The following is a 21,735-nucleotide window of genomic DNA, read 5'->3' on the forward strand; positions in this document are numbered from 1 at the left end:
CCCTATCTAGGGCTTTTTGTTTGGTGGTGATGTGAATATAGTGTAAGCCTGCTGAATAAATCAATAACATTACTTTGATAGTGTGTATGCATATATATATGTATATATATAATATGGTTTTCTATTATAGGCACACTTTTTAGAGGTAAAAAATTTAAACTGTTGTTTATATGGTTTTTAGAAATGATAACCTTTTTATGTAGAATAAAGTATATAGTTAGTATATCTGGCAATTATAATAATTACCAATGTATTTTGTTTTTGAAAATTTGTAGATGTCCAAACCCTCGCCCAGATTCTTTCTTCTTCATAACATGATTTGTCTCATATTTTATATTTTTGTCCCTATAGCATGTTCATATTAACTGTAGTTTCCTTCTCTTGAACACATTTTTCTTTTCCATGTGGGTTCCTTCACTTGGTTGCATTGTCATTTTCATTGATGATGTATCTGCTAATTAATTTATCTTCTTTGAATGCCTGCCCTTTTTGTTCTTGATTCTGCAGCTCAACCTTATTTTTTAATTTGAGCTCTATTTATTGGTATTTCTTTTTTCGTTTTTATTGGTTTGTGACCTTCTGTGACTGGTTTGTATATTTTATATGTTTATAATTTGTTATAAATGGTAATTAGCAGTTAAATGAATCTTTAAAATGGTTTAGAAAATAGTTTATCTTCTGTTAAATATTCTTTAGCTTTCTAAATTCATAGCAAGATGCTGTATTTTTAGAGTATGTCACTTATAGGTGCATTCTAAGAATATAAAAGAGAAGATAATATCTATTAATCTTCCAGGTTTTTTCTCTTGTTCCTTTAGTTTATTCTATGTTGATCAATTTTCCTTTTATTTTAGATAGCGAAGAGTTCCTATTGGAAGGCTTGCGGAATGAGAACCTTAGTGCTGGTGCAAGAGACCACAGAGACCACATTCTGCGGGGCTTTCAGCAAATCAAAGCCAGGTTTGTATAAAGTGGTTCCATTGTTCTTTTTAAGATGCTTGAAAACAATTTATAGTCAGTAAAATCAATTTTAATAGTGTATAAATCCACAAGATAGTACATATGAAGGGGCTTCAGAAACTTTGTGGAAAAAGTAAATTACCTTTTAATTCCATTTTTCAGGAACTTTTTGAAATCCTACGTACGTATCATAGTGCTACATATTTGGTAGAAGCTTAGATTTACTGAGTTGCAAATAGGCATAGTGTTGTTATTAAAAATAAAAATATTTTGATAAATATGTATCTTAAGATAATTTAATTTTAGTTTTGGACTTTTAAATGGGTATTTATTGAATACTTTTGTATTTATCTAAAAGGTAGTGAAAGCTCAACATTCATGTTTATTCAAATTACTAAAGAGAAGGTATTTATGGTAAGAAATAATCCATTTTTTGTAAGGATTTTTGGTTCTGATTTTATTTCCACATCGCCTTCCCTAATGAGAAATTTAAACCAAACTTATCAAGTTGATTCTTTGACCATACTTGAATGTTTTATTCTCAAATTGGTAGCATATCATGTGCATTTAGTTTTGGGTTTTGTTTCAATTAGAAGCACTGACCTAATTTGTACATTTTAGAATGTGAGCATCACTTGCTTGGGGGAGAAAGGAATACAATTCATATTTTACAAGATATTCCTGACCACCTCTTCCTTGAAATGTGGTAGCTGAGTGAAATTTAGAGATAAGTGAATATTACTTTAGCATTTTCCAGCCTAGAAGCAATGTGGTTCAGAACGTTTGAACTGAGTGCTTTTAGAAAAAGGGAAGTTTTTGCAGGGTTATGACTAGGATTTAAATTGTACGGCTGATTGTTCTTAGCATCTCTTTTAAAAACCTCATGGAAACTCCTTAGAAGCTTAGAATTTTATCCTTTGGAAAGGCACAGCCAGAATTTATTCCCTCCAGGAATGTGAGAGAACCTCACAAGATGCCCTGCTGGATCTTAATCGATCTTTCCTGCTGGCTAATTAAGCATCACTTTTACTCAGCAACTGGGGACTGTGTAATTATCAGCCTGGGTTGCCCTGAATAATTGAAACAAACAGAGTGCAAAAGATAAGGACTTTTTGCAAAAATGGGAATATTGATAATTTTTGGTAGGTTGGAAGAGTATTTAAAACACAGTTCTCCGTAATATGTTACATTATTAGTATTGAAGTTTGAACTTACTGTATACTTAATGTTTCAGTTATTAACTTGTTTTGTTGTTGTTGTTGTTAAGTGCTGTCAAGTCGATTCTGACCCATAGTAACCCTGTAGAGGGTTTCCGAGAAGCAGCTGGTGAGCTTGAACCACCAACCTTGCAATTTAAACAGCTTTGCAGTTTGGCGCATTAACCCACAGCGCCACACAAGGACTCCTATTAACTTATAGAAGTTTTAATTTTTACAAGTTTTACCTTTGCATGATAGCATTAATATAAGGATAACAGGAGGGATAAAAGTAGAATCTATTTTAGATTTTGTTGCAGTGAGAAGGATGCCTTAAATATATTTGAGTATATGGTAGTGCTATTTGGTAAAATTGCTTCTGGGGTAAGGAATGCAAAATTATTTTTACTGTATCTTTAGGAACAAATATGTGGGGGTTTTAGAAAAGTTCATGGAAAATTCCATTATCTTTTCAATTCCGTTTTTCACAAAGTTTGCATCCAATGAGGAAGTCCCTCTATATAAAATATGAGGAAGAATTCTTTTTTCCCATATTTGTACAATAGTAGTGGGACGCTCTGGTAGTGTAGTGGTTACGAATTGGGCTGCGAACTGCAAGGTGAGCAGTTCGAAACTACCAGCTGTTCCGCGGGAGAAAGATGAGGCTTTCTGCTCCTGTAAAGATTTGCAGCCTCGGAAACTCTGTACAGGGTCGCTATGAGTCGGAACAGACTTCACGGCACATAACCACCACCAGTGAGAAAAGACTAAATTTCTATCCTAAATAGACAATAAAAGGAGAATTGTGTTGACTCATTACTGTCAGCTGCATATCTCTTCTTAGTTCTCTTTTGAATGCATACACACACACACACACACACACACAAATACACTGGAGCTGTATTCGTTATGGGTTAGAGAGGGCTCCTTGTTCTCAAAGAACTTACTGTGTGGTTTGTGAGATAGACATTTAGGAAATCATCAGCAAGAGCTTCAGGAAACATCTGCATTGTTGATGGGAACTTTCTGTTCATTGATTTGTTGCAAGAAAGATGACACTTTATTTAGAATTTCATAATTATCAGATCACTAAGGAAATGAAGAGCCAGAAATTAGATACCATACAAGAAAATGGAAAAATGAGATTTTTCTTTGGCAAGCTGTTTGGAATGGCCTTGCATCCACCTAGTCAATCACTATACCACTAATGTAACCCTTCTTTTACGGACTCCTCATCTTGAATCATATCACTTCTGTATTCCCATTTATGTCTGGTCAGCATTTCGCACTTAGGCTTATGTGTATTGGTACTAATTGGTTTGAAAGTACTGAAAGCTTGCAGAATGCCAGCCACATTTACTTTGTTGTGTAGCAGTTGTATCTCCTATAAAAAGCTGGGTGTGTAAAGAAAAATTGGTAATCAAATTTGAGAGTATAGAGCAAATTGCCAAGTAACATGAAAAAAATTGTTGAAAATGATTACTTTTTTTGTTTTGTTTTTTAGAGATACTAAAGCAATAGTGTTATAGGCCTTTTGGCAGATTTGTGTAAAAGAACCTGTCCAAAACTGTAATTTGGCATGTTAGTGTTTATTTGGAAGGCAAATGAGAAATCTCTAGCAGGATAATCTGGAAAACCCACTAGATAAATAAAATAAAATATGTAAATAGGTATTTTTGATATGGTTTCTCACTTCTGTCTTTGTTGTTTCTCTGCTTTAATTCCTTTAATTTTTTCTTCATCACTGTGCTGCTTGAGAGAGAAGTAAAACTAGTACTTCCTCCTATTCTTGATAAGCTGTAAGGTTGTTGGTGGTGATGCTGTTTTTAAGTGCTGTTAAATTGGTTCGGACTAACAGTGATCCTGTATAGGGTTTCTGAGACTGTAAATCTTTGCAGGAATAGATAGCTTTATCCTTCTGCCCCCAGAGTGGCTGGTGGACTTGAACTGCTGACCTTACGATTTGTAGTCCAGTATTTATCCTAAGAGCCACTGTGTTGTAGGGGTTTAATCCTAATTTTTATGTTTGACTTAGAATTTGGTAGCATTCATCAGTTGTGAATTTGTAGTAAATTAAAGCATCTGATTCTAGTATAGTTGTTTCATTGTGCTATTTTCTACCTTTCTGTGTAGAGTGACTGACCACAGGAAATTATATTGTATCAAGAGTCATGCGTATCCTCCAAGTGCTCATCTATTAGTACAATTAGCTTAGGTATTCTTCCCAGACTTAGAAACAAAAAAGTCTTATCTATATTTGCATCCTAGCTTTTTAGCTTGAAAATGTTATCAGTGAAGGATAATGTTTTGCATGTAAGACAAAATAAAACTGATGGCAATTTTTGTGATTCCAGAAATGAAACCATGTTGCAAATATTTAATGTTCTGAGCTGTGATTTTCACTGCTGTTCTTTACATAAACTGCCTTCTTTTTTAAACCTTCTCCCTAAAAACTTTCATCTTTCACATTCCAAGTCCAAGTTTTCATTCAGCTCTTTAGAGAATGGTTAGGATGAAAGCCAGGCAAAGGCTCCTTTTGCATTATTACGGTGGTCACCGCAGGATTAGCTCCAGATGTTAGACACCTGGAATGAGGCAGATGTGAGCTACACACAGAAGCTTGATGACATTCTTATGCATTCTGAGAAACAGTAGAGCATTTCTTAAATGTTTGATTCACTGGAGGCCATCTGACAGCAAGAATACATTGAGAGTGAGGGAAGAAATGAAGAAAATAGAATATTTTTATTACTGTGGTAGGGATAAATTCTCTCTTGATGGCTCTTTTTGGAACAACTAGTCATTTATTCTCACTGTTGGAAGGGAGGGCTAGAGCCAATGGAAACAAACTTGGAGTATTGTTTCCTTCTGTGAAACTTAATAATACCAAAGGAGTTCTAAGAAGAGACAGGTAGATTTATAGCATATTGAAATGGAAAGAAATAAAGAAATGACTTTATGTTACAGGGTTATGGCATAAAACTCATAAAACCCAGGACATTTAAAGTACAGGCTAAAGTAGTATTTTGAACATGTCTCATTGTGGGTGGCTAGTGTATGGCCCTGCATGAAACATTATATACGAGTACAAGTCTCATAAAAGTAATTCAGGCTTTCTTTAGGAACTTCATGTTTTGTCTTCAGCTTAACACTGCTTTAGTTTTAAAACAGGATTTTGCTTAAGAAGGTATAATTCTGGTCTCTTTGTATTTTTGGAAGAAAGACAAGTTAATTTAATAAAACTCTTGAGACCATAAGTTTTAAAGTCGTTTACTATAAATATCAGTACCATTAACTACATAGTTTCCCCCCTAAAGTGTTGATTATTGAGCTTTAAAATTCCAAAATAAAACACAATCAAATTAAGTGGCTTATTAAGTGAACTAATGTGTGATTGTACTGTTAACCTAACAGTTGTCAGTTCAAATCCACCCAGAGGCGTTGTAGAGGAAAGTCCTAGTGATCTGCTTCAGTAAAGATTAAAACTAAGAATAATCTATGGAGTAGTTCTATTTTGTAACTTATGCAGTTTCATGAATTGGAATTAATTCAATGGCAATTGAGTTTTTTGGATTTTTTTTTTTTTTTTGGTATGGTGCTGTAGAATAGGCACTGGACTGCTAACCATAAGGCTGGCAGTTCAAACCTGCCAGCCAATCCTTGGTAATCCTATGCAGGGTCACTATGAGTCAGAACCTACTCGATGACACTTAATAACAACAATGTGTAAGTGAGCTGTGAGTATATTTGTGTTAAAAGTTTTGAGATTTGCTCACAACATCTTTCTGTGGTTTCATTTTACTACTTATACTGTAGTTTCAGTGTCAGTTCAGAAGAAAGAGTAGATATTTTTGCTCTTTAACACTTTAAGCTCTGAAGACTACAAGACAGAATTTTGTAAAACCAATGAACTATTCATTTGGAATATTTTCTTTATAGTATAAATGGTGACTATAGACTGCATATTACCGGATAGAATAACCAGGAATCAACTTGACTACATCTGAGGAAAGAGATGATGGAGGAAATTGACATAATCATCAGAACATGGCTGGGCTGACTGGAGAACAGATCATCATTTGCTCACATTGAAGCTGAATAAAATTAAAACAAGTCCATGAAAGCCAAAGTCTGATGTTAAGTATATACCGCCCCCTGAATTTAGAGATCATCTCAAGGACAATAATGGTCAAAGACCAGATGAGGAAAGCAAAAGGCCATTAAAAATACAGGAAAGAAAGAAAAAATACAAAATGAATTTCAGAACCGATTCTGAACTTTGCTCTTGAACATAGAATAGCTAAAGAAAATGGAAGAAATGAAGATGTAAAAGAGCTGAACAGAAGATTTCAAAGGCTGGTTTGAGAAGACAAGGTATGAAATTATAATTATAATGAAATGTGCAAAGGCCTGGCATTAGAAAACCAAAAGAGACATGTGTAGCATTTCTCAAGTTGAAAGAACTGAAAAAAAATTGAAGCTTCATCTTGCAATATTAAAGGATTCTATGGGCAAGGAGCTCTGGTAGCGTAGTGGTTACGAATTGGGCTGCTAACCTCAAGGTTGTCAGTTACCAGCGGTTCTGCGGGAGAAAGATGAGGCATTCTGCTCCAGTAAAGATTTACAGCCTCGGAAACCCTGTGCAGGGTCACTATGAGTCGGAACCGACTCCACGGTACTTAACAACATGGGCAAAACAATGAGTGACACAGGAAGCATTTAAAGAAGATGGAAGGGTACACAGAGTTGCCAGGCCAAAAAGAATCAGTCGGTGTTCAGCCGTTTCAGAAGGTAGCATCTGATCAGGAATCGATGGTATTTAGAAGAAAACATTCAAGCTGCATTGAAGGCATTGGCCAGAAACAAGAGCCCAGGAATTGATAGAATGTAAATTGAACTGTTTCAACAAATGGATGAAACACTGAAGTACTCACTCATCTATGTCAAGATATTTGGAAGACAGCTACATGGCCAACCAATTGGAAGAGATCCATATTTGTGTCCACTCCAAAGGAAGATAATCATAAAGAATGTAGAAATTACTGAACAGTGCCATTAATATCACATGCAAGAGAAATTTTGCTGAAAAAATTAAAAAATTGTTGCAGTAGCACATGTACAGGTTACTGCTAGAAATTCAAGCCTGATTCAGAAGATGATGTGTAAGGTGGGATATCATTACTGATGTCAGATGAATCTTGGCCGAAAGCAGAGAATACCAGAAAGATGTTTACCTGTGTTTTATTAGCTATGCAAAGGCATTCAACTGTGTGGATTATAACAAATTATAAATAGCATTAGGAAAACTGTTAATTCCGAAACATTTAGTTGTACTTGTATGGAACTTGTACATAGAACAAGAGTCATTTGTTCAAACAGAATGAGGTGATATTCTGTGACACACAGAACAGCTGTGTGTCAAGGTTGTATCTTTCACCATACTTATTCATATTATATTATGAACAAATAATCCAAGAAGCTGGACTGTATGAAGATGAATGCAGCATCAGAACTGGAAGTGCACTCTTTATTAATCTTGCTTGCTGAAAATGAGTAGGAGTTGAAACACTTACTGATGAAGATAAAAAACTGTGATCTTCAGTTTAGGTTACACCTTAACATATGGAAAACAAAAATCCTTACAACTGAACCAATAAGCAGCGTCGTGATAAATAAATAAAATATTGAAATTGCAAGGATTTAATACTATTTGGACCTACAATCAATGTCCATGAAACAGCAATCAAAAAATCAAATGACATGTTGTATTGGGAAAATCTGCTGCAACAGACCTTTTAAAAAAAATGTTAAAAAAAAAAAAAAAAGTGAAGTCCTTGAGAACCCAGGGTGCTGCTTCCATGAGTATTTATGGTTGATCCAAGCAAAATGAAGTATTTGACAACTTCAATCTTTTCTCCATGTATCTTGATGTTATTTATTGCTCCAATTGTAAGGATTTTTGTTTTCTTTACATTGAGGTACAATCTATACCAAAAGTTGTGGTCTTTGGTCGTCATCAGTAAGTATTTTAAGTTCTTTTCACTTTCAGCAAGCAAGGTTATATCATTTGCATATTGAAGGTTGTTAATGAGTATTCCTCCAATCCTGATGCCATATTCTTCCTCAGATAATCAAGTTTCTTAGATTATTTGCTCAGCATACAAATTGAAGGAGCTCTGATAGCGTAGTGGTTACGAGTCGGGCTGTTAACCTCAAGGTCAGCAGTTCTAAACTACCAGCCGCTCCATAGGGGAAAGATGAGGCTTTCTGCTCCCTTAAAGATTTACAGCCTCGGAAATCCTATGCAAAGTTGCTATGAGTCGGAACCAACTCCACAGCACATCACCACCACCACCACCACCACCACTATACAGACTGAATAAGTGTGGTGAAAAGATACAACCTGGCACACACGTGTTTCTGATTTTAAACCATTCTGTGTTCCCTTGTTCTATTTGAATGGCTGCCTCTTGGTCTTAGTACACATTCCTCATGAGCATAATTGAATGTTCTGGATTACTCATTCTTCACAATTTTGTCCAGAGCTTGTCATGATCCACACAATTGAAAACCTTTGTGTACTCAATAAAGCATAGATAAGCATCTTTCTACTTTCAGCCAACATCCATCTGACATCAGCAATGATATCCCTTGTTCCATGTCACCATCTGAATCTGGCCTGAACCTCTGGTAGCTCCCTGTCAATATACTGCTGCACCCATTTTAAAAATTATCTTCAGCAAAATTTTATTTGCATGCGATATTAATGATGTTGTCTGATGATTTCTGAATTCCATTTTGTCACCTTTCTTAGAAATGGGCACAAATATGGATCTCTTCCAATCGTGGCTAGGTAGCTGTCTTCCAAATTTCTTGGCACAGATGAATGAGTGCCCCCAGTGCTACATCAGTTTGTTGAAAGATTTCAATTTGCAGTCCATCAATTCTCAGAGCCTTGTTCTTTTTTTTTTTTTCTTTTCTTTTTTGATGTTAGATTTTATTCTTTTTTTTAAAATTAATGCTTTATTGTGACATGTGATCATTTACATGGAGAACATTAGCTTTACATTCATCCTATCTTATATCATTTCATTGCCATGGTTACAATCCCCTCCATGCATCATCAACCAACCAAAGGGTATACCCTGCAAGCCTGTCCCACAGTCATCAGCACACAGCCCATCTCCCTGTCTGGGTCTAGAGTCCCCAGCCTCTCCATCTCTCCACATCATCCTCTCTGCCTCCATCTCTGGCGTCACTGCTTCTCTAGGTAGGGCCCTGCTCTCCACTCTTTTCCCTTGATGGTCCCAGGGACCTCCACTCCTAGACTGCAAAGTCAATCACTCCCCTCCTTTTGCTACAAAATGTCTACCTTTACATTTCCAACCCTCACAATCAGTCCTTATAACAATTATTCACTATCGTATCACAAGAGACCTATCCGCATCTCCTTTCATCAGCCCTGAGAGCCTTGTTCTTTGTTAATGCCTTCAACTTGAAAATCTTAGATGAATACATTTCTTTCTCAAAACTTTTTACTAAAACATAGGATAATTTCCTAAAGAACAAATTTTAATGTAATAACTAGTATAATCCTTGATGTTTCAGAATAAATGTCTAATAATAATGCTGCATTTATGTTATTTTAGTCTTGTATCTTAAAATTCTTAAAATTTGTTGCTGTTATGTGCCATCGAGTTAGTTCCGACTCATAGTACCCTGTATAGGGTGTCTGAAGCTGTAAATCTTTGCAGGAACCAAGAGCCTTGTCTTTATCTTGTGGAGCCGCTGACCTTGTGGTTCAAAGTCCAGTACTTATCTTACACAGCCATTGCACTCTGTTTGTTGTTGTTGTTAAGTGCCATCAAGTTGGTTCCAGCTTATAGTGACCTGTATAGAGTTTCTGAGGCTTTAAATTTTTGTGGGAGCAGAAAACCTCATCTTTCTCCCTTGGAGCAGCTGGTGGCCTCCAACTGCTGAACTTGTGGTTTGCAGTCCAGTGTTTATCCTATGGAGCCACTGTGCTCCCCACACTCTGTTTAGGAAAATACATTTTAAGAGGTCTTTTTTAAGATCGTTTTCAAAACTAGATCTTGTGTAATTCTTCCCAGTATCGAGCTCCAGAAGTCAAAGTAGATGGTCAGCATAAAGGTAACCCTTCAATGAGATGGATTGACTAAGCATAGTAAGGGTATGAGGATAGTGCAGGACTGGGTCATGGGGTTGCTCTGAGTTGAAACCAACTTGTTGCTCTTAGCAACAATGTCAAGAGTGAAAAGGAATTTTGAAGTGTGATCTAGGAATTAGGCTGGTAACTGAACCTCCACTCTTCAGGTTGGACTCACCCATTAGATTGCCCTCAATAAACTGAGCGTTGATCTCTAGCTATTTAGCTAGGTTGCTTAAATTTGCTAGTATTTCTGATAGAATTTTATCCATAATTAGTACTTGAGAACATTCCTGTAATCTACTCAATATGAATTTGTCTTAGGTCTCAGAAAATCCTGGTGTCAATTTTTTAACATATGAAAATTTTCTGTTTGTCTGTAAACGGAGGCTTTTAATTCATACGTTAAGTAAAAAGATCATTTATATGAAATTGCTGTCTTCATTTTATCATTGTCATTGGACTTCATTTTAGCCTCATTTGATGTTGAGTTAGTCTTTTGTCTCTGTGCTATATTATTTTCTCTGCTTATAGAAAGCCCATGAAAAAAATGCCTGTCTGCATTCATTTATTTGTGGATTTCCAGGAACTTTGTGGCTTGGGGCTTTCCTGATTGTGGTTTTCTCTGATTTGCATGTTTTCTAGTGCTTCTCATATAGTCTCACCCTGTATCCACTTTCAGTGATAAAGTAAACCTGGAGCAAAGGGGAAGAAAAAAAACAGTGGCTCAGCTGTCAGGATCTATACTATTTGTTCTGATAGTACTTCTATAATATTTTATGTGTGTGTGTGTGTTTCTCTAGGTATAGGATTTCAACTGAATAATCCTCTAATGATGAGCCTGCACTTTCTTCCTGGATATCCTCCCCAAAATATCATTGGGAATTAATTTTTTTTTTAAACAAATGTTACAAAAATTCAAACATTGTCAATGAAACCTTTAAACTTCTTTTTTATTTCTTTGATGATTTTGCTATGATTTTCTTTTTAAATTGGAAAATGAATCAGGAAATTTCATTTCCTTGAGATTTATTTCATGATTCTACTGCAAATGAGTTGGGACTAATGTGGGCTTTTATAATCCCTCCATGTGAATCTTTTCTTCTTCAGAAGCCAGATCTTCTCTCCCACTATGCAGCCTCATCTAGTCTCCCCGATGTGCAGTGCTAGCAGGGTTGATAATGAAATGCGGACCTGCTTATTACGCTCAGCAAAGGGTTCCAAGGGGGAAAAAAATCAATTCCACAGAACTTCTTGAGTGCTAGATACCCATGTTTAACCCCCATGTATTTAAAATGGAAATGAGATGTCTTAGGGTTTTAGCTTTTGATTTACACAAGATGTCACTGCTTCTTTCATGATGTGAATATTTTACAGAGCAACTGCTGACCTGTTTGGGAAGATCTCAGCCTATTTGCCCCAGTCTGGTGTTGTTTCTTCATATTTCTTTCAAAACTCTCAGCAGTGCTTTGCAGTAGCTTTGATTCTTAAGGTTTCAAGGGTACCCCTTCCAGGCTCAATCTTGCAAGAGAAAAAAAAAATCAGCGCAGGAGAACCAACAGCTCATAAGTAACAGTAGCAGTTTTTACTGTAGTCAGACAATTAATTGGGAGTTTGCAAATCAGCAATACCAAGGCTTTACAAAGCCAAGACAAATCCCAAATTGATGCTAGTGCTTTACTGTTATAAAATCCCCACTTGGGGTGACCTGGTCTTAAATATTACAGCTTCTAATTGTTTTATCATAGATCAAGCACGGTTGATATAAAATACATAATAATTAAATGCTGAAATTCAGGCTCCCTCTTGAGTTTGTGAGCCTTATTAATGTTCTCAGTATAATTTACAGAAAACTTTATGCCCACACAATCTCTAATTAGCTATTTCTCTAAGATATATTAGTGAGTGAATCTCATTTGTGAATTCTGCCATACCCATAAAGCCCATTTTACAGTTTGGCAATTGAGACCTTCCACCGTGTCTACCAAGTGCGTTTGTCTGTTGGTTGATGAAAGAATTGATATATAGAAAATGACCAAAGTAACTAGATTAATGAAAGGTTAGGATTGAGAATGTAGAGTTTCTAATTGGTTTCTTAGTTTATGTAGAGAAATCATTTTAAAAAGTGAATTAATGTCTTTCAAAAGATTGTTGTTAAGTGCCATCAAGTCAGTTCCAACTCAGAGCAACTCTGTATAGAGTTTACGAGAAGCAGCTGGTGAGTTTGAACCACTAACCTTGAGGTTCAAACTGACCTTATGGCTGAGTGCTTATCCTTTAAACCAAAAGGTGGATGGTTTAAAATAACTGTAAATAATACTGAGGTCTAAGTGCTCCTTAGAGGCCAAGATGGCCAAACTTCGTCTCTCATACTTTGGACATATTGTTAGGAAGAAGCAGTTGCTGGAGAAGGACATCATGTTTGGTAAGGTGAAGGGTCAGAGAAAAAGAGAAGACCCCCAACGAGATGGATTGGACTAGTGGCAGCATCGATGGACTCAAGCGTGGCAACAATAGTGAGGTTGGCCCAGGATCGGGCAGTGTTTCGTTCTGCTGTGCATAAGGTTGCTATGAGTCAGTACCAACTCGATGGCACCTAACAACAACAACAGTCAGTTATGTTGTTGTTGTTGTTAGGTGGTGCCATCGAGTCGGTTCCGACTCATAGCGACCCTGTACAGGGTTTCTGAGGCTGTTAATCTTTACAGGAGCAGAACGCCTCATCTTTCTCCCGCGGAGCAGCTGGTAGTTTTGAACTGCTGACCTTGCGGTTCACAGCCCGATTCGTAACCACTATGCTACAGTTATATACATGCTGAAATGTTCAGTGGGGGGAGTGTAGTGATGTCTGCAACTTGCTTTGAAATATATAAAAAATAAGATGGATAGACATGTAACAGAACAAATAAAATGTGAATTATAGGCTCTAGGTGGTGGGTATGTATGGTGTTCTTTCAACTTTTCTGCATGGTTAATATTTTTAATAATTTCATGTTACAAAGAGCAAGATTATTGGTTTGACTTTGCATTTCAGAAAACATGAACTTCAGTCTGTTTTTAGAAAATGATAGAGTGCCTCAATTTGGAAACATAGGAATACATATTTATACCTTTTTAGGATGGCAGTTGTTTAGGAATAACGTACTGTTTTGAGGGATAGTAAATTGAGGTATAATCCCTTAGTTTGTTGTTTCTGATATAACTATAGGAAGTATCTAACTTTCATACTTCTTACAAACTTCTAAGCCAGCAATTATGGAAAACTGAAATGCAATTCAAACATTCTACCCAAGAGATCCTGAATTTTTCAATTTTTTTTAAAGGAAAGGCAATTTCTGACTTTTCTCATAAATTTGATAAAAGGAAAGCTAATATGAGATTGGTAGTCCAGTAGGAAATGGAACTCAATTTTACATTTTAAAAATCATTTTATGGTATTAAAAATGACAGAGGTTAGAAACAAAGCTTTTATTCTTTTATTGAACTAGAATTGAAAGTGGCAGAAAATCATTTTGGCCCTAGTGCAGTAAATGTTATCACTAAAACATGTTCAGGGGATATTAGGACAGTCTCTCAAGCACTGGAGACAAAAGTTCACAAAACAAGAACTGATTTTTCTGTCCTTATCTTGAAATTATTAGATGTACAGGAGATGAAAGTATCTTAGCTCTAAGAGGACAGGGATGGAGTATGTGTTGAAAATGATAATGTCTCTATTCTGGAGAGAGATAAAATGGAGAGAATGTGGTGGAATGGGTGTCTCAGCAGTGACAGTCACGGTGGAGAGAGCTCACCGGGGCAAGAGCGTCAGCACCTAAAGCAGCTCCAGGACCAAGAAATCCAGGACCAGAGAAAATTAATCCTTGTGCAATTTTGTGAGCTTACGATGGAAATGGTAAGAAAGCAAGTGATGCTGTGCACTAAAAGAAGACCCTTTTGGTGATTTTATTTAACAGGGAAAATGAACTGGAGCTGTCAGCAGCTACTTTATTTTGAGAATCTGCTAGGAGAGAAATTTTAAGTCCATTTGGGAAAAACCAATAATTTTTGAGTGTGCAGTGTGATTATTCTTCAGAATTTTGTGTAAATGGAGCAGGTTGGTAGGCATATGTTTGCTGATGCTAAAATGATTAAAATTCAGAATAAGTAAGACTCTTGTGAAATTGAGTTTTCAGGTTCCAGCCAATGTTCTATACTGCCATATGGCATAACTAGAATTAATTGCTGTTCTCGGTCTCTTATTCTTCACTGAATATGTAGGTGCCCTGTTTGAAATATTAGAGGTTCCACAGAAGTATTTAATCACATGAGATAGATGTTTGACGTATTCATGAAGCAGTATATGTAGCTAATAGTAGCTTAGAAGAAATACTCTTGATGATGATTTCTAGGGGGGCCCTTTTATAGGCCCCCTTTTATATATTAGGAAAATGGGTAGGAAGATTAGCTAGGAAAAGAGGAAAGATCCTCAGAACCTTATGATGTTTTGTTGTTAAGTGCTGTCGAGTTGTTTTTGACTCATAGCGACCTTATGCACAACAGAATGAAACACTGCCTGGTTCTGCACCATCCTTATAATCGTTGCTACACTTGAGCCCATTGCTGCTGCCACTGTGCCAATCCATCTTGTTGGGGGGCGGTCTTCCTCTTTTTCATTGACACTCCACTGTATCAAGTATGATATCCTTCTCCATTAACTGGTCTCTCCTGATAATATGTATGAGAGATTTCAGTCTGGCCACCCTAGCTTCTAAGGAGCATTCTGAGTGTACTTCTTCCCAAACAAATTTGTTTGTGCTACTGGAAGTCCATGGTACTTTTAGTATTCTTCAACACCGTAACTCGGATCTATCAGTTCTTCTTTGGTCTTTCTTATTCATTGTCCAATTTTCACATGCATATGAGGCTATTGACAATACCATAGCTTGGGCCAGACACATTGTAGTCCTCAAACTGATATCTTTGCTCTTGAACACTTGAAAGAGGTCTTGTAACTTTGTACATCAGTATAGATTTTAAAAAGATAAAGCAAGAATTTTTTTTTGTTTTTGTGTGTGTGTGTTTTCAGTTCTTTGATACTTAAAGTATGGTTCATGGACTAGGAACAAGTGTGGTTCATGGACTAGGAACATCGGCATCACTTAGAACTTTTTAGAAATACAGGATCTCCAAATCCACTGAACAAGATCTACTCAGTCACAATTGGAGGCTCTGGGTGATGCAATTGTGTAATTGCTGAACTACTAGTCAATAGGTTGGCTCTTTGAATCTACTGAGAGGCATCTTGAAAATGGGACTAGAGATCTGCTGCCAAAAGATAGCCTTGAACATCTTATGTAATGGCTCTACTTTGGACACATGGGGTTGCCATGAGTCAGAGGCAACAACAACAACCAGAATCTGCATTTTAATAAGATCCCAAAGTTGTGTATGCATTCATGTTGGGAAACACTGCTGTAACACATCACAGACTTTTAAATTCACTTTCCTGGAACTTAGAATGCATATTTCTAGAGATGATAAATTCCTTAAATGCATGGATAGTATTATGTTCATCTATTTTTTATATGCTATAGCATGGTGCAGGCACGTGGCATAAGCTCAATAATGTGACTTGAATGAATAGAAGAAAATGTTATAATTCTGTTTTAGGTCCCAGGCTAAACCTTAAAGCAGGAGATTCTGTTTTTCCTCCATAGATAAAGATGACTTCTTTTTGCTGAGTGTTGGGGAATACAAAGCCATTTGTAAAGATGGTATCTATTTCTTCAAATATCTTCTATAATATTTCTGTAATGTTCTAGTTAGCAGTGAATACCAGAAGGATGTTTACCTGTACTTTATTGACTATGCAAAGGCTTTTGATTGTTGTGATCATGACAAGCTATGGACAACATTGCAAAATATGAGTATTCCTGAACAATTAATTGTGCTTATGAGGAATCTATACACGGACCAAGAGGCAGTTGTTCGAACAGAACATGCGAACACTGAATGGTTTAAAATTAAGAAAGGTGTGCGACAAGGTTGTATTCTTTCACCATACTTATTCAACCTGTATGCTCAGCAAATAATCTGAGATGCTGGGTTATATGAAGAAAAATGTGGCATCAGGATTGGAGGAAGACTCATTAACAACCTGTGATATGCAGATGATACAACCTTGCTTGCTGAAAGTGAAGAGGACTTAAAATATTTACTGATGAAGATCAAAGAGCACGGCCTTCAGTATGGATTACATCTCAATGTCAAGAAAACAAAAATCCTCACCACTGGACCAATAAACATCATTCTTATCAATGGAGAAAAGATTGAAGTTGTCAAGGACTTCATTCTTCTTGGATCAACTATCAACACTCATGGAAGCAGCAGTCAAGAAATCGAACGACGTATTGCATTAGGCAAATCTGCTGCACAAGACCTTTTTAAAGATGTCAGCTTGAGGACTAAGGTGCACCTGACTCAAGCCATGGTATTTTCAATAACCTCATAAGCATGTGGAAGCTGTACTGTGAATAAGGAAGACCGTAGAAGAATTGATGCTTTTGAGTTATGGTATTGGAGGAGAATATTGAAAGTGCCATGGACAACCAAAAGAACAAACAGATCTGTGTTGAAGAAGTGCAGCCAGAGTGCTCCTTGGAGGCCAAGATTGCCAAACTTCGTCTCTCATACTTCAGACATGTTGTCAGGAGGGACCAGTTCCTGGAGAAGGATATCATGTTTGGTAAGGTGGAGGGTCAAAGAAAAAGAGGAAGAAGACCCCCAGCGAGATGGATTGGCAAAGTGGCAGCATAAATGGGCTCAAGCGTGGCAACAATTGCGAGGTTGGCCCAGTACTGGGCAGTGTTCTGTTCTGTTGTGCATAGGGTTGCTATGAGTCGGTACTGACTCGATGGCACCTAACAACAACAACAGTGTTCTAATTGGAAGCCTGATAAAAGGGTACAAGTCTGCTGATCATCTGTTAGAGTTCCACTGGGGCATAGATGCCAGGCATTCCAACTATCTTTGCTATCCATCTCCAGCCCTTGGTCATCCATTCATCCCATTCAGTTTTGTACTTCCTTGTTTCTACTATCTCTCATCTTTCCTTATCAGTTTTCTTGTAGCCTTTCCCCTTGTGGCCCCTAGAATCCATGTCCTATTATGATCAGACTCCACTGTATCCTCGAGCTCTTTTATCCATCTTTTGTCTAACTTTCAAACCTGACTTTCTTGCCCCTGTCTTTTTTGGTTTTGTTTTTTTAATTTTTTCTAAGTTTTTATTTTGAATTAAGTGAAAGTTTACATGGGAAAACATCGGTTTAACACTCATACTATCAAACTTCATTTCATTGCAGTGATTACAGTCCCCTCCATGCATCATCATTCAACAATATTTACTTCTATTCCCTCTGTTTTTTTGTTTTGTTTGTTTGTTTGTTTTTGATGTATACAAAAACATTCAGGAATATATAATCATTTAAACAAGCAAAGGGAACAGTTTGCAAGCTTGCCTCTTGGCTGCCAGCACACAGCCTTTCTCTTTCCATGAGTCTAGAGTCCTCAGTTGCTCTCTCTCTCCATGTCCTCATCTCTGTCTCCATCTCTGGTGTCGCTGCTTCTCTAGACAGGGTCCCACATTCTGCTCATGCTCTTCTCCCTTCATGGTTCTAGGGTCCTCTGTTCCTGGAATGTACGATTAAGTTACAAAACTTCTACCTTTATAGTTGTGATGATACAATTAGTCATGATAACAATTACTCACTATTGAATTCTAAGAATCTTATCCCCATCTCCTTTCACCAGACCTGTCTAGACAAGATGAAAACTATTCATTGGGGATTCTGTCTTCCCCTGCACACTCTGAAATTAAACTCCTTCTTGAAAACCTGTAAGCCAGTCACTTCGTGCCCTTGTAGCACCCCCATTTTAGGTAGCCAATGTCTTAAGTTGCCCGTCTCCATCAGCCCTGCATACAGAGGGGCTAAGATGAAGACTTCTTTGCTCTCAATTGATACTTTGAGCTACTCCATCCATAAGTATTGTTGTTGTTGTTGTTAAGTGCCATCGAGTCAGTTCCGACCCATAGCGACCCTGTACAGGGTTTCCAAGGCTATAAATCTTTACGGGAGCAGAAAGCCTCATCTTTCTCCCGCGGAGCAGCTGGTAGTTTCGAACTGCTGACCTGCGGTTCACAGCCTGATTCATAACCACTATGCTACCAGAGCTCCTTATAGGTCAATTTATCACATTGTAGCAATTTACACTTGTTTCCTTCAAATCATTTTTAAATTTTCTTCTAGTTGAGTTGTGATCATCAGGTCATTGAAGCCAGGTCAAATGGGTACTATTTGCAAGTTTGGACATTCTTGTGTATCTCCTCTCACTTCATATCAGCTGGACGCTCCACTTTAAGCTCTAGCCTTCCATGTCTATGTCCTTGTCCATGGGCTCAGGAGTCTCCAGGTCTCACCATATACTTCGGACCAGCCAGTCCTTCCTCTTCTCTCTCTCTCATCTCCAAGTTAATGGGAATCTATGGAATATGGTTGAATTCAGCCCATGTCTTCATTGCTGCCTATCCACCACTTGCACTCACCAGTAGACTAACTTGGTCGCCAGCAAGCTGACATGCCTGCTCATGTGATTCCTTTGAGTTTCAGTCTTGGAGAGGGGTTTGTCCTGAAGGGACTTGATTGTTTGCCTTGGTGATTCTCCAGTCTCACCACTGTTTTGCTTCCAGTCTTCTTAAATAGAATTTGCTCATTTCCACAAGTACTGTTGGGATTCTTCAAGTCCTTTGTTATCACTACCAGACATTTACTATCCTTTCTTGTCCAAAACTTTTTTACATGGCCCTGCCCCTGGGCCCAGGAGTCCCCAGGTCTCATCATACTGCTGGTTAACCAGGTCTCAATCCAGGTTAAAGAAGTCTATTGAATGTGGTTGGACTTAGTTCACAACTTCATTGCTGTTTTTCCCCCTCTTCCCCTTATCGGTGACCAGCGTGGTCAGCAGCAGGACCATATGCCTGCTAGTGTATTCAATTTGAGTAGTCTTGGAAGGGGGTTTGCCTTGAGGAGACCTGACCACTTGCCTTGATGGCTCCCTGGGGAACAACTTGCTTGTTCTTGTAGTAGTCAGTTGGACTGCTGTTGTTGTTGTTGTTTTTCTGCTGGTCTTTCTTTCAAGAAGTGTCTTCTGTTCTTCTAGCTGCTCTAGACTGGTCTGCTTGTCCTTTCACGTGTTCCTCTGTTGACTCTAAAGTTCAGGGTCCCTCCTCACGCTATTTTGAGGATTGTATTGATTTACTCCAATCTTGCATCTTCCCTTCAAAGATCCTCTTTCTTAAATTTCAGCTTCATTATCATATTTGTTGTTGTTTTTGTTGTTCTGAGTCAATTTCAACTCTTATTGTTCTGAGTTTGTTCCAACTCATAGTGAGTGTATGCATAACAATGAAATACTGCTTGGTCCTGCGCCATCCTCATAATTGTTAAGTTTGAGTCCCTTGTTGCTTCCACTGTGTAAGTCCATCTCATTGTGGGTATTCTTTTTATTGTTGTTGTTGACACTCCATTTTACCAAGCATGATGTCTTTCTTCAGGGACTGTTCTCTCCTAATAACGTGGCAAAAGTCTGAGAGATAGTCTCACCATTCTGGCTTCTAAGGAACATTCTGGCGGTACTTCTTCCAAGTCTCTCCTAATAAAAAGAAAACACAATAAGTCATTCTCTAGCCACTGTCTTGTACCTCTTCTTTTACAGACAAACTTCCTGAAAGAGAAGACTGGCTAGCCATTTCTGGTTTCCCATTCCTTGGTCACTCCCTAGTTGCTCTCTTGCTGTTATTGTTAAGTGTCTTCAAGTCAGTTCTGACTCATAGAGGCCCTGTATAGGGTTTCCAAGGAGCAGATAATGGGTTTGAACTGCCAACCTGTGGTTAACAGTCCTTTGCTGATCCTACAATGCCACACCAGGATGCCAGCTACTCTTTTATTGTTGTTGCTAAGTGCTATGTAATCAGTTCTGACTCATAATGACCCTGTATAGGGTTATCAAGGCTTTAAATCTTCATGGAAGAAGAAAGCCTCATCTTTGTCTTATGGTGTGGCTTGTGGGCTCCAACCGACGACCTTAGGGTTTGCAGTCCAGTGCTTAGTGTATGGAGCCACTGTGCTCCCCAGTTACTCTCCTGTCCCCTATCATATAACTTGTGCGCCTATTGAGTAACTCTTGTTAAAGTACCAGTAGCTCTCTAATTGCTACATCCAGATGACACTGTTCAGTCTTTGTCTTATTTGGTCTTTTTGTAACATGTGACACTGTTGATCTCTTCCTTTTCCTTAAAAATTAAAAAACAAAACAAAAACAACACAACCCAACTCTCCCTCCCTTAATTTCCATGATCATAGTGTCTTCATGGTTTTCTTTCTTTGCACTTAGGCTCATTTTTAGGCTACTGATTCTATCCTGTACTCTTAAATGTTCCTCAGGTTTGCCTCTTTCTGTACCACATTCTTCATAGATTTGTATTTATGTCCAGCGCTCCACAACCTCCCCCTGCACATGGATGACTCCTGGTTCTATATACAACTCAGCTACAGTTTCATCTCCAAGCACCAGACAGAATATTGGAAAGCTCCTTTTGGGTAACTTAAACTTCACAAAACCTTGGTATACCTTGCTAGATGCTTAGTCAACAACCACACTCTGTTCTTCTTTGCCAGCAGAACCCTACCTTCCCAGGGATGAAATGTGATTAATAAGCTATTCTATTTTGCTACTGGTTTGTCTATAATACGGTATGCTGTTACGTTGATTCTGACTCATGGTGACCATATAGGACAGAATAGAGCTTCCTTATAGGGTTTCCTAAGCTGCAATCTTTACATTAGCAGATCACCAAGTCTTTAATCCTATGGAGTCACTGGTTGGTTCAAACTGCTGACCTTTTGATTAACAACTTAACCATGACACTGTGAGGGTTCCTTGGTCTAGTATAGACATAGGATATAGTTTTGACCAAAGAAAAGTAAGAAGGTTTCTGATGGCCTTTCACACAACAGTCTTTTTTTTAGGAGGCAGAAATACGTTAAAAAGCAGTAACCACCTTAAGACATAAGGGTGGACTCCCTAACGTGTAAGAGCAGGAAGATATGAATAGCCTGGGTTCTGCATATAACCACGTTGGGTCTCTTGTACCAACCATGGAATCAGCTGTTTCCAGAATTTTTGTTATAGAGAAAAAACAAACTTCTACTTGTCAAAGCTACCATCATTTGGATTTTCTGTTACTTACAGCTAAATTAATTCTAACTGATTGTAGCTAAAAGACTCCCAACTCATTATTTTATGTCCTGCTCATTCCTAATGCTGACTCCTGTTTTCCCTAGGTCCAGGCTCCCAAGTCAGAGTCCTGAGAGT

General features: G+C 37.7%; 1 protein-coding gene across 1 annotated transcript in view; it reads left to right on the forward strand.

Annotated features, from left to right (window-relative positions):
* SKAP1 (src kinase associated phosphoprotein 1) overlaps positions 1-21,735 on the forward strand; it is a 458,887-nt gene that overhangs the window by 45,176 nt on the left and 391,976 nt on the right. The window contains exon 2 of the mRNA XM_006833657.1: positions 855-960. Within this exon, the coding sequence (XP_006833720.1) occupies positions 855-960 (106 nt within the window). The remainder of the gene's footprint in view (positions 1-854; positions 961-21,735) is intronic.

The sequence above is a fragment of the Chrysochloris asiatica genome, unplaced genomic scaffold (genome assembly GCF_000296735.1).
Source record: "Chrysochloris asiatica unplaced genomic scaffold, ChrAsi1.0 scaffold00007, whole genome shotgun sequence".
NCBI lineage: Eukaryota > Metazoa > Chordata > Mammalia > Afrosoricida > Chrysochloridae > Chrysochloris > Chrysochloris asiatica.